Source organism: Cricetulus griseus, chromosome 2, assembly GCF_003668045.3.
Source record: "Cricetulus griseus strain 17A/GY chromosome 2, alternate assembly CriGri-PICRH-1.0, whole genome shotgun sequence".
Classification (NCBI taxonomy): domain Eukaryota; kingdom Metazoa; phylum Chordata; class Mammalia; order Rodentia; family Cricetidae; genus Cricetulus; species Cricetulus griseus.
This window is the reverse complement of record NC_048595.1, coordinates 21,297,518-21,310,848: the sequence shown is the minus strand read 5'-3', so window position 1 is coordinate 21,310,848 and position 13,331 is coordinate 21,297,518. Positions and strand designations below refer to the sequence as shown.

General features: G+C 42.1%; 1 protein-coding gene across 17 annotated transcripts in view; it reads right to left on the bottom strand.

Moving 5' to 3' along the window:
- The window catches only part of Epb41 (erythrocyte membrane protein band 4.1), a 134,670-nt gene that overhangs the window by 13,212 nt on the left and 108,127 nt on the right, over positions 1–13,331 (bottom strand). For 6 of the 17 annotated variants that reach the window (XM_027399475.2, XM_027399474.2, XM_035439560.1 and 3 more), the window contains one exon: positions 910–1,350. The exons of 7 other annotated variants lie outside the window; for them this stretch is intronic. In XM_027399475.2, the coding sequence (XP_027255276.1) occupies positions 910–1,350 (441 nt within the window). The remainder of the gene's footprint in view (positions 1–909; positions 1,351–13,331) is intronic. 4 more of the 17 variants (XM_035439562.1, XM_035439563.1, XM_035439564.1 and 1 more) reach the window with 1 other exon arrangement.

Sequence of the window (13,331 nt, the reverse complement as noted above, 5' to 3'; positions counted from 1 at the left end):
CTTTAGACTGACCTTCAGAATTTGAATATAAAATTATCTGCCAAATAGAAATCACTTTCATTCGTCCTTGTGAGTGTGCATCATAATTAAGAAAACCAGGCACACTTTCCCTCTAAGTACAAAGGTGCACGAAGCAGCAGAGGCCCTGGAATGCATTTCCTTGGAATTCATTAACTTCTTTCAAATCAATGTCAGACATTCACTTTGGATTCACTGAGAAGAAATAGTATTTGGAAAACCAGAAAGAAAAAAAAAATCTGTTCTCCCACCACCTGGTGATTAATTCAGGATTCCCAAAGAATGAACATTAGTGGAAAGACACAGGCCTTCTTGCTTATCTGTTTACCTTTCCCAAGATATCAATCACCCTAAAACTACCATTTGATTGTGATAGGTTAAGTGGCCATTCACCTTAGTGCAGAAGTTAGTGCCTAGATCACGGAATCCCCCGGGGGGGGGGGGCAGTGGGAGTGGTGGGTTGCACAGTCTAGCAGTATAAATCTTCATTCAAAAATCAAATGTTAGTGAGGGGCACTGGGAAATTTCTGAGCATGGTCTCAGAGCCCTGAAGCCTCCTCCCCACAGGAGTCTCTGAAATTCATCTCTTGCCATAGCTCGTCCTTGAGAAAGGAAAGAGGAGCATACTTACACCAGCTCCACGAAGGTAAATAGCTAGAGTTTACTCCTGAGAGTTTTGTTAAGTCATCAGAAGAGAAAACATGTCTAGTCCCAGTTAGTTCCTCTGACTGAGTTCTTTACAGCATCCAAGGCTCCATTCACTTTTAGCTGTGATGCCGAGACCAGCAGAGGCCACACCCTTTACCACCACCACCACCACTTCCTCCATAGACCAGATTCTGGCCCTCTCCCAAAGTGACATTAGTCCTGCATTGTCAGATCAGTTACTACCTGGAAACTTCGAATGAGGGTGGGGAGCTGGTTACCCACGCGAGGGTCAAGAAAGGATCCGCTCAGGGTCTCAGGGGTCTCTGCTGGTTCTTCACTACTGTCTGCCTTTTCCCCACCATGTTGCAGCTGGCAGGAAGCTGGAGTTACTGAGAAACTTAGGGTACTGGCCTGTTCCTCCACTCCTAAACATTCCCCAGGTGGGCCTGTTGGCATCTCATTAACATCAAGATAGCCAGCTGCCCCCTGCTCCTTCTCTTCTGCCTCCTTGCTGTGTACGGAGAGGGAGCCAGAACCAAAGCTCTGTGGAGACGCCGGTGGGATGGTCATCAGGCTCTGACTAGGAGCTACTGCCTGCTTGGGGCACTCCCATTCAGAGGCAGGGTAGGTGGATGGCCCTTTTGTCAGGATAGCCACCTCCTCTGTACGAATGCCATTTACACTCTACAAATGAATGAACACACACAAAAGCGAAATTATGAGTAAGTGGGAAAATAAAAGTGAAACTCTGAGAATCAGCAATGATTTTTAAGAGGTCTCAAACATATTAATGCTATTATCACCAAACCCTTAGCTCCAAAGATGGTCAAAAGAACTGCTATTCATCAATAGCAATCAATATCAACTGCTAGTTATCAATATCCAGTGTCAACCAATCGTTCACCTACCTATCTACCATCTATCTATCTAATTTAAAAATCACTGTACTTTTTTTCTCCCGTACACCAGCCCATGTTGTGATGAATATAAACTAATGCCCTTTAAGGCCCTGGATTCTGCATCCACTTCATTCCTGAGCCGTCTTCAAATGGGCAAATGAAGAGCATCTGGAACAAGTACATGCTGAATCAGATGAGGACATCTTTCATTAGTTGATTATAAGTATTATATAGGGCATGCAAGAGAACTGACAGGCTGGAGAATTTAGCTGTCTATAGATCAGACACAAAATATTTTGGCTAATAGCATAGGAATTTCCTCATATTTAAAATGAGGCTAACATTTAGCTGGGCTTGTAGAGGTCTTCGGATCAAATACAATAACATCTATGAAAACACTTTGCAATTCTAAGGTACCAATCCACTTCACATAATTCAACCAAACAGCAGGGCAGCTACAATGTGCTAGGTGTAGAGGACACAGAACAAATTTGTTGTTGCTATGAGCACACTGGACTACTTTCTAGCATCCTTATCTCACAAGGTTTTGGGTTTTATTTTGCCCCTAAAGAGTTGACCAAAAGTAGCTCACAAATGGGCCTTCTCAAGCTGTTCACTGGCCCCATCCCTGGGAAGTCCATTCTCATGCGGAGGTCAGCAAAACTTCTCCACATAATTTCCCTAAATGGAAGGCTGGGTAATTATGACAACTGAACAATGGTCAACTTTGTTGTTGTTGTTTGTTTGTTTGTTTTTAAACAGCATCACTCTGTCCTCCTTGCTGGCCATGAATTAGTGGTTAATCCTCCCAAGTGTTGGGATTATAGGCATGCAACACCATGCCTGGCAGGCCAATTTGTGTCAGTCTACAGAAACGATAAGTGACGGTCTGTCATCAAGAAGTTATTTGTTAATTAATCGCTGCTTAGGCTAGCACCTCTTTTTGATTTTTTGTTTTGTTTTATATGCCCCTGGGCAGGGGTGATGGCTCTTTCTCTCCACTCTGGTCCTGGGAACTAAACTTGGGCTTGGCACAAGGCATTTAGTTGCTGAGCCATCTTTAGGCTGGCCTCTTGACTATCAGTTGTGTACTGCTGAGTAAAATTGAAGCAAATAAAGAAGAGATCAAAGGTTGAAGCTGTAGTGAAGCAATGTCAACAGTAAATACCCAGAGTACCTTGTATGCATTTGTTGTTAGTAGTAGTCAGGCTTGGCAGAAAGCTTCTTTATTCCTGAAGCCCACCTTATTAGCCCAAACCATTTCCATTCAGTAATACTTGCTCTATCTAACTATTTCTGTTTTCACATTTACAAGCTTCTCTCAAGCTCCAGCTGGTTGTTAAGAGACAAAGAGACTGGTGTGGAGCTTGCTGATCAGGCGGGCTGGCTGTCAGCAAGCCCAGGGACCCCGTTCCCACCACTCTAGTGCTGGGATTTTATGCAGGTGCCACCACACCTAGCATTTTTACAACTTAGGTCCTCATGCTTACACAGCAAGTACTGTACTGTCCAGACCGCCTCTCTGGTTCCTCACTTAATTCTTTACCATCTCTCTTTGAGGTAATCATTACCCTTACCTTAAAAGTGAAGGGAGGGAGAGCTTAAGCAGGTTAGAGCAAGGGTTTAGATTCAACTCTGTCCTGGTTCTGAGGCCCTGATTCTTCCCACAGCCCTAGGTGGCATTCTGAGTAGGACCAACACCTATCTATGTCTGACTATACTCAAAAGAATGGCCATCACAACAGTCCAAAGAACCCACAGAAGAATCCATTTTAGTGGCTGACATTACATTTTTAAACATAAGACATTTGAAAAGATAAGACTGGCCACGGGATATAAAGTCTCATGACAAGAGAAACCCATAATCTGGCATCTGATGTCAGTGAAGAATCTTAACTGACAGTGTAGCTGCCTTTGGCCATTACCATCAGCACAGGCCACTGTATTATATAATACTCCACAACTGCATGAAACCAAATTAGCCTAGAAACTATGAGGAGATCTTGCCAGAAATATGATTTGACATATGGCTGTGTCTGAACCATCCATAGTGAAAGGCAAAATTGAGGCTTTCTGTGACTCTGAGGTGTTTGTTGGGCCAGCTGTTGCTCATCTGTGACTCCTGGAAGATTCATAGGAAGAAGCAGGCTACAGTAATAGACCAGATACCCATACAAGGCACTGTGGCAATATCCAGTTAGCTTCAAGCACATGATAAGGGCCAAGTGCACACCTCTAATCCTAGCACTCGGCACAGAAGACAAGTCTCAGTGAGTCAAGACCAGCCTGGTCTACACAGTGAATTCTAGGCCATCAAGAACTATATAATGAGACCCAGTCTCAAGAAAAAAAAAAAATAAAAAAATAACTAAGCAAGGCAGCTGTTTAAATGCTTGCCTTACAGACATGAGGGCCTCAGTTCTACACCCCCAAATTCACATGAAAAAATGCTGGGCATGGTGATCCATGATTGCAAACCAAGCACTGGGGAGGCAGAGCAGGTGAATCCCCGGGAGCTTGCAGTCCAATCAGCCTAGCCTACTTGGTAATTTTCAAACCAGTGAGAGACCCTTCTTAGTTGAAATGGAACATCACTTGAAGGTTCTATCTCATTAAAAAAGCTAATAGCTCCTGAAGCAGAACCAGGAGATCAGGTATTTAAGGCCATACTTGGTTTTATATTGAGTTTGAGGTCCTGGGATACATGCGACCCTATCTCAAAAATGTAAACTCTCCCCACCCACGAAAAAGTCATGGGGCATGCTTAGTATGAGAATTTAATATAGTTTGTGGAAGAAAACAGATTTTTTTTCCCTAAAGGCTTTCTACCTGTTCAATAGGATTGTATTGCTAAATCTTCAAATAGTGTGTGTGTGCATGTGCGTGTGCATGTGTGTGCATGTGTGTGTGTGTGCATGTGTGCATGTGTGTTGTATGCGTGCATGCCTGCATGTGTGTGTGTGTATGCGTGTGCGCGTGTGCGTGTGTGCGTGTGTGTGTGTGTGTGTGTGTGTGTGTGTGTGTGTGTGCACCTTACTAAATTATGAATCACCCTGTCTTTGATTTGTACATCTCAGGTAGCACTGAGATCATGCTATAAGAGTTAGGTATCTGCTGCTACCCATTAAATCTAATCTAATCTTTTCTTTTCAGGTTAAGAGACTATGAAAACAACCACAGTTATGCTTAAAAGTCTAAAATAAGAGATCACACCAGGCAGTGGTGGCACACGCCTTTAATCCCAGCACTCCGGAGGCAGAGGCAGGTGGATCTCTGTGAGTTCAAGACTAGCCTGGTCTATAAGAGCTAGTTCCAGGACAGCCTCCAAAGCCACAGAGAAACCCTGTCTCAAAAACCTCCCCCCCCCAAAAAAAAAGAGAGAGATCACATACACACACTCACTCACACACACACACACACATACACACAGCAAAACAAAATAAAACAAAAACCACATTTTAAGCTGGGAGGTGGTGGTACACACCTTTAATCCCAGCACTTGAGAGGCAGAGGCAGGAGGATATCTGTGAGTTCAAAACCAGTCTGGTCTACAGAGTGAGTTCCAGGACAGCCAGGGTTACACAAGAGAAACTTTGTCTCAGGGAAAAGAAAAACAAAACAAAACAAAAAAACCCAAACACCAGCAACACGTTTTGAAAAACCTTTTCTAAGATTTTGCTACTTAAGTGGGTTTTCCTGAGAACTTGAGGTAGTAATTTTCCCAGTGTTTATTACTTGGTGAAGGTCAGTGTTGCCTTTGAGTTGACGGGCTGTGATAGAGATCCAGCACCAACCTCAGATGAAGAATATGCCTGGCACCATCTCATTTTCATTCTCTATAGCAAAACTCTGGGTGGCAGAAGAGAAACAAGTGAAGATCAGAGCAGCACTTGGAAGTCAGTCTATTTCAGAGTCACCCTCAAGCCTCCACCTCAGGCCCCCACCAGCTGCCAAAATGAGGAAAAGCAGCAAAAGTGCTCACTTTGAAGACTAACCTCTTGACAATGTGCTGTTTCAGTCCTCATACACTTAAAAAAAAATGACTGTTTTCAGCCAATGTGGGGCTCGTGACTGTAATCCTAGCACTTGGGAACATGAGAGAGGAGGGTCACGAGTTCAAGACCAGCCTGGGCTATAGTTCTATGCCAGCTTCATAGTTTTTTCAAAACAAGGGGTAGAAAGGAAGGAGGTCAGCAAACCAACCCCAGAGAACTTTAGAACATGTGTACGGTGAAAAAGCGACCCCACAGAGCTGTCCTCTGACATGTGCATGACCACACACAACACACTAATAATAATAATTTCAAATCAATGATGATGGAATAGTTAATATAGAAAAGAAATTGCTAAAATTTAAGTTACTGCTCATATTTTGTTTATTGTAACAGACATGGCAGGGATATTCTTAGGAATGTAAATTTCAAATCTGACTTACTTGATTTGATTCCTTAGTAAATTTTTACATTAGAAATCTGTCTCTTGGGGGCTGGAGAGATGGCTCAGCAGTTAGGAGCACTGGCTGCTCTTCCAGAGGACCTAGGATCAATTCCCAGCCACTACATGACAGCTCACAGCTGTCTGTAACTCCAATTCAAGGGGACCCAATACCCATGGCAAAACACCAATGTGCATAAAATAAAAATAATTTTTTTAAAAAGAAATCTGCCTCTGAAACAGTGAAGACATGCAACAGAAATTATGACTCGCCTGTCAAAGTCACATCAATGGCTCAGGTTATAAGTCAGTGGCAGAGCACTTGCCTACCATACACCAAAACCCAGGGTTTGATCCACAGTTTGGAGGGAAAAGAACAAAGCCCAAAGCCATGATAGCAATTAGAAATATAAAATATTGCTGGGCGGTGGTGGCACACGCCTTTAATCCCAGCACTTGGGAGGCAGAGGCAGGCAGATCTTTGTAAGTCAAGGTGAGCCTGGTCTACAGAGCAAGTGCAAGTTCCAGGAGAGCCAGTGCTACATGGAGAAACTCTGTCTCGAAAAACCAAATATGCACAAATATGCATGAAGCAGAGCAGTACAGACATCTGGTCCCTACATGGAGGCAGGTTCTCCGTGAGCATCTAAAGTGTGGCAATATTATGGATTTAATGGAGGTAGCTCATCTTTTCACCCTCTGTCACAAGTTCTCAATCAGGTCTTCAGCAGGGTGTGTGCACCTGCACACATATAGTACTGGGCATCAAACCTGGGTCTTTGCACATAATAGGTAAATGATCTACCACTGAGCTACTAGAGAACATCATCAGTTAGAATCTTGAAAAGTCTCTGATAGAAGAATTGAAATAGGCACACTACACTTAATTTTAAAAATATTCCTGAACCAAGACTTTGACAAACATTGGACAGGCTGTTTTGAGTGTTTATGTGTATATACAGTATATGTATGTGTGGGTACATGCCTGTGTGAGTGCACATGCATGACATGGCATGCATTTCACATGATGTGTGTTGGGGGGTGGGCTGTCAGAGAACAACCTCAGATGCCATTTGAGACAGGGTCTTTTTGAGTTCTGTATGCCAGTCCAGCTGCCTCAGATGCTTCTGGAGAGTCTCCTGTCTCTTCCAGTCTTGTAGGAGCACCGGGGTTGCTGATGCTCCCACCACGCCGGCTATCTCTGTGGGTAAATTACTCGAGGATTCAAGCCTCACACTTACAGGCAGGCACTCTATTCACTGCGCAATCTCCCCAGCCCAATAGGCTATTTTAAAAGATTACTTTCTATATAAGTATTCAATATTAAGAAGGATAACACTGATTAGTCACAAAATCTATCACTACTTAAAAGTATAATTAGCTCATTGCTGTTTCTAAGCCTCAAAGCATATCTGTCCATATTGTAATTACCCAAACATTTGCTTTTTGAAGTTAAATATCCCCCAAGAATGCCTTGGATTTAGCACTTTGTAACCAAGACCACCGTGTTTATTAGAAAACCACCAAAGGCTTTCATTTTGTTTTGTAGTTTGTTAAAAAAAAAAAAAAAAGACTTAAAGCTGGCTTTTTAGTACCTACTTAATGGTACAAGCAACCCTGTAATATTGTCTGCCATGAGATGTGGCCTGCTGAAACACAAATATCTCAAGGAAAGTTGTCATAATACACTGGTATCAATCAGTGTTTCTCTACGTTAAGAAAAAAGGGATTTGTTAGACTTTTTAAACTAATTTAAAATTTTGTGTGTATATGTGCATGTGCAGGTACAGTGACCTGTCTGTGCACACGGAGTCCAAAGGCAGACTTTAAGTCGGGTACAGTGACCTGTGTGTGCACACAGAGTCCAAAGGCTGACTTTTAAGTGTCTGCTCAATCACTCTCCATCTTATCTTTAGAGGCATGGTCTCTCATTGAACCTAGAGCTGGCTGTTGTAGCACCTTCCTTTTTCTGCCAACCCAAAAGCACCAGGGCCACAAGTGCACACTGCCATGCACAGCTTTTTATGTGGGCACTGAGAAACCAAACTCAGGTCCCAAGCTTGTGCAGCAAGCATTTCACCCACTGAGCCATCTCCCCAGGCCTAAAAAGACAAGTTTTGATAAGAATGAGGAGTGACAGAGGTGACAGTAGGATTGGAGGTAGAAGGTTCACACAGACACAATACCCCCAAGAGCACATTACCCTTGATTTGCAAACCCAATAAGAAATGCACTGTACTGCAAAGGCCACAGAATCAGCAGGAATCGAGGTTATCGTGCTAAGCACAGTAGGAAGACACCCAGCAGAAGAGTTCAGTTCCTGGTCCTTAACTAAAGTAAACAATAAATATTATAGTCACATATATCATCAACAATGTAATATTCCCAGATGGTCTGTAACATGCAAAAATGTAGACTCCAACCCTGATGACATCAGTTAACTGCAAGTGCTCTTTCTACATTCTTCTCTTTCAACAAAACACAGCAAGACTTCATGTCTCAGAGAAGAGTGCCTTTAACTGCCGCAGAAAAAGGCTTAAAACATACAACATATGACACTATATATTAATATGATAAATATTTATAATCTTGTTCCTATTTTGAGAAACTATAAATATCAGTGTTTGCCTTGATTGTATAATAACCAGCAGGAACATCAACCTGGTAATTGACAAAGCAACAGCATTCACTTTCAAAATCACTTTTAAATGGGCACTTGCAATAAAAGATAAATCAGATGTGGCAACGGCTTCTTTGCTGAAACCCATGTGTAAACAGCACATGAAGATGACAAGGCAAGCAGCAGTAGCCCATTCTTCAGCCAAAAAAGGAAACAAACGAAAAAAGAACAAAAATTACAGAAAAGAAAAACATCCCTGGTCCCCACCCACAAAAGCTGGTAAACAATAGCTTCCAGCACATTAAAACTCAGGCCACTAGCAGCTTTCACGGCATCAGAATCACGGACCCTGCAGATGGGGATAAACTAACAACAGAGTTGCAAGTGCCTGGAAGGAGATAAAGTCCTTCAGTCATTTCCATACAGTGCACTTGTCCTCATCACCATTTCTCTCTTGGTCATATCTTCCCCATGTGATTTGTATGCTGTAAGTAACTCTAGTGCTCACTGGAGTCCCAGTAAGACCCAGTCATGTTCAAGAGTAACTGCTGTCTCTGTTATATAAAGCTTCTATGTGGGTAAAAGAGCTGATTTGCTTCATCGGTGAGTTTCCCATACTGCTATTTTAGTAGACTTGATAAAGTTGTTTTCAGTTTGAGGACACACAACATGGCCTTTATTTTCCAATGAAGGCAGTGAGGCTTGCCAGTAACAATAATCCTTTAGTTTTGGCTTCAAACAGTTTTGACCTCGAACATGCTAGGCATGGCTCTGAGCTAGCCTCTGCCTCCCCAAGTGTAGTTTTTATGATTTTCTAAATGGTACTGTTATTAGATTATCCCCAAATAGGTGGCTTTTTTTTATTTTTTACAGCAAACAGCTCCAAAACCCATGCCTGATGCAAAATTTTAACTATTAGCTAATAGAAAATTTTGCCTTTGCACTGCACTCACCCTCAAGGACTCCACAGATCACATGAGAGTCTCACACCTGAGCAGATCTGCAGAAGTCGGGGTGCTTAAGCAAACGTTAAAGGTTATGCAGAACGTGGCTGAGAAAACAGAAGCCTTGGGTGGTCAGTTTTATTTCATTACACCGTGAAGGGTCAGGGTAGACCGATGGAGGAGGAGAGGAAAGAGCCAGAAACCAGCACAGAAATTCCAGTCATTTACGACGGAACAACATTAAATTTGTTAGCAAAACTTCCACAGAAACCTCATTTCCAAAACTTATTAAAGTCTCTCTCTTGTTTTCTTTTAAGAGCCAGGGCTCCATGGGCCTTGGCCTCATTGTGTAGACAGAGCTGACCTGAGACTGCCGATCCTCCTGCTCTTCTGTCTCCCAAGTGCTGGGAGTACCGCTGTGTGCACCGCCACTCCTACTTGATTAAAGTCTTAATAAACCCTTAAAAATTATACCCCAACTTGATGTCTAGAAACAGCATCTTGATTCTGTAGAACTAAATGCAATACAAAATTATTTTTAGAAACTAGCGAGCTGTACCTGCTCTCCATGAAAAAAAAAACCCCAGAGTAATGAAAATGGCTTTCTGTGCTAACATTTTCAACAAATCCCGAAAGGAATATGGCTTAGAGAAACACAACAGCACTTTCTCTGTTACTTAGACAGAACGGCATATTTATATATTCTACCTTGAGTGGGTAAGCAGACCACGTCAAAGTGTGGACTGTTTGGTGCTCTAAGTCATCAACAGAAAAACACAATAAAACCCAGAGCTGTGACACTAAGAGAGGGTTTACCCAAGGTGAAGTAAAAGAAGTGACAATGCCTCTTAATTCCATATTGTAGGAATAAGCTCTCTTCACACCCACATATTCACACCCACTCTGCTCTTCAATCTTCAGTCTGATCAGAGTGGCAATACTGGGTGGTTAATAACTACTAATTTATTCAGTGCTCTTTAAAGCAAATCAGCATAATAGAATGTGACAACTGCACGTTGCTGTGATGGGTTAAATTGGCTAGAAAAATTATTTTTAAAACTTGACACAAATAAGTCAGATGAAAACAAAGTGATTTAGAACAATATTTTGAGGACTGAACACATGCAAATAGATGCCTTTGTATCAGGACGAAGCAAAAGGCAATCACTGGGTGCTAACAGTATTTTCTAGGCAGGCATCACTAGCCGATTAGCTGAAGCACACGCTCCCCTCCCTCCCATCTCTTTTGAGTCTGCCTGTGTCCAATATTGCCAGTTCTAACTTCCGTAACAATTACAAGCAACCAGAAGCTGACTTGCAGTGAGAACTAGTCATCATAAATCTCACAGTAACTAAGCAATTAATATGAGAAAAACATCAAAGAAAATGTCCCCAAAGAGAAATTCTGTAGCAGGTTGCTTCAGGTTTAATGCCATGCTGAACTGCTAATGGATAAACAAATTATCTAAGGAAGTATGAAAGCCAAAGGGTCCTGGACAAGGAAACCGAAAGGAAAATGGGTTTGGGGTTTATTAAGAAACACTCCCGGGGCTGGAGAGATGGCTCAGAGGATAAGAGCACTGCCTGCCCTTCCAGAGGTCCTGAGTTCAATTCCCAGCAACCACATGGTGACTCACAATCATCTGTAATGACATCTACAGCCCCCTTCTGACCTGCAGGCATACATGTAGGCAGAACACTGTATACATAATAAATAAATCTTAAAAAAAAAAAGAAACACTCCCAACAAGCAGTTACATAGGCCAAAACACAGGGAGCAAAAACACTGTCCAAAGGACATTTCCTGCTAACTTACCAACAAACCACTGCCCTTAGTAGACTCCAAATCAGGGGCTTCTCACCAAAAAGTCTTTCATTTTGACAATAATAATTAGAAAAGCATATGTGTCTCTTCAACGACCAATCTTAAATTTATGCAACTGTCTGAAACACAGAAGTGCACAACGTGCTCAATGGAACATTGTGTCATTTAAAAAAGGTTTATTTTTGATTATGTGCATATGTACGTGTAGGAGCAGTGTGTAGTGTTTGCAGGGGCCTGAGCTGGAGTCAAAGACAGGAATGAGACGCTTAACATGAGCGCCGGGAATCCAACTCAGGACCTCTGGAAGAGCAGCCAGGGCTCTTAACCTCTTGAGCCATTTTTCTAGCCCCCTCATTATGTTTTTAAGCCATGCTGTGGTTTAAATGGTCCCCAAAGGCCCATAGGGAGTAGAACTATAAGGAGGTGTGGCCTTGTTGGATCAAGTGTGTCACTGGGGGCAGGCTTTGAGGTCTCAGACACTCAAGCCAGGCCCAGTCTCTCTCACTATCTTCCTGTGTCTGCGGATCCAAACTCTCAGCTACCTCTTCAGAACCATGTCTGCTTGTACACCAACATGACGATAATGGACTAAACCTGTGAACTGTAAACCAACCAATTAAATGTTTCCTTATAAGAGCTGTTGTGAGCGTTGGTGGCACATGCCTTTAACCCCAGCACTCAGGAGGCAGAGGGAGATCCAGCTCTATGAGTTCGTGGCCAGCCTGGTCTACAGAATGAGTTCCAGCACAGAGAAACTCTGTCTCAGGAAACAAAAAACAAAAAACAAAAAACAAAAAAAAAAAAAAGAGGAAGAAGAAGAGTTTAAAAAAAAAAGAGTTGCCATGGTCATGGTGTCTCTTCACAGCAATAAAAACCCTAACTAAGACACATGCTTATTACATAATTCTAGAATCTGGTTAAAGAGAAGGTATATTTAGGAATTACTATTTCTTTATTTTACAGGAGAAAATTGAGACAGCTCCTTTAAACTCAAACAAACAAAAAAAGTGGTTAGGTTCGTTAGCAATTAAGTCCACAGTCAACACAGCACTTTGGAAAACAAGTAAGACAAAGGCATCGTGGTGTCATGGTGCTTCATGTTCCAGTTAAGATGGCCTTGATGCCAATTCCAATTTCTAGCCATAAACAAAACAGTTCCAAGGCAGACCAACAGCAACAACCAAAGTAACCAATCAGCTTTCTGGTCTGTGAGAGAATCCAAAAAACTAGTCCCCTCAGGCCAAATTCCAATCCATCTTTGTTTTTATATGGCCATGAGCTAAGAATAGATTGTTTTTAAATGGGTAGGAGAAATATTTAGTGGCATAAAAATTACACAGAAATGAAACTTCAGTGTCCAACAAAGTCTGACTGGTATGCAACCACACAGACTCCCATTGTCTTTTCTTAACTTTCACTATGCTGTGGCAGAGCTGAGCAGCTATGAGACCACACAGCCTCCAGGGCCTGGCATCTCACTGTCACCCTTTACAGAGAAGCCTTGCCAACCACTCGTCAATCTAATGTACAAAACTCATGGTAATTTGATAGTTTTTGTGGTTTTATAACATAAAGAACACAAGAAAAATGTATCAGATTGATACCAGCAATGTATTTCAGATAAACACAAACATTCCCTTTATGACATCATACTCCAAGATGAGTTTATACATACGAGCACATATACCAGTCTTGATAATACATTCTGGAGTAAAAATAGTTAATTATTAGATATGATAAAGGATAACTAAACCAAATCACAGATGTTAACAAGAGAGATCAATGTTTACCATACAGGCATCCTATTTGAGGTCCTTTAAATAAAACAGGGACTACAGAAGACTAATAAAGAAAAGGCATGGCCTCTGGGCTCTGCACAGGCTTTCTGGCTACCTGCAAGTACTGGCCAAATTTATCTCAACACAAGAGTCCATATAAAAGTT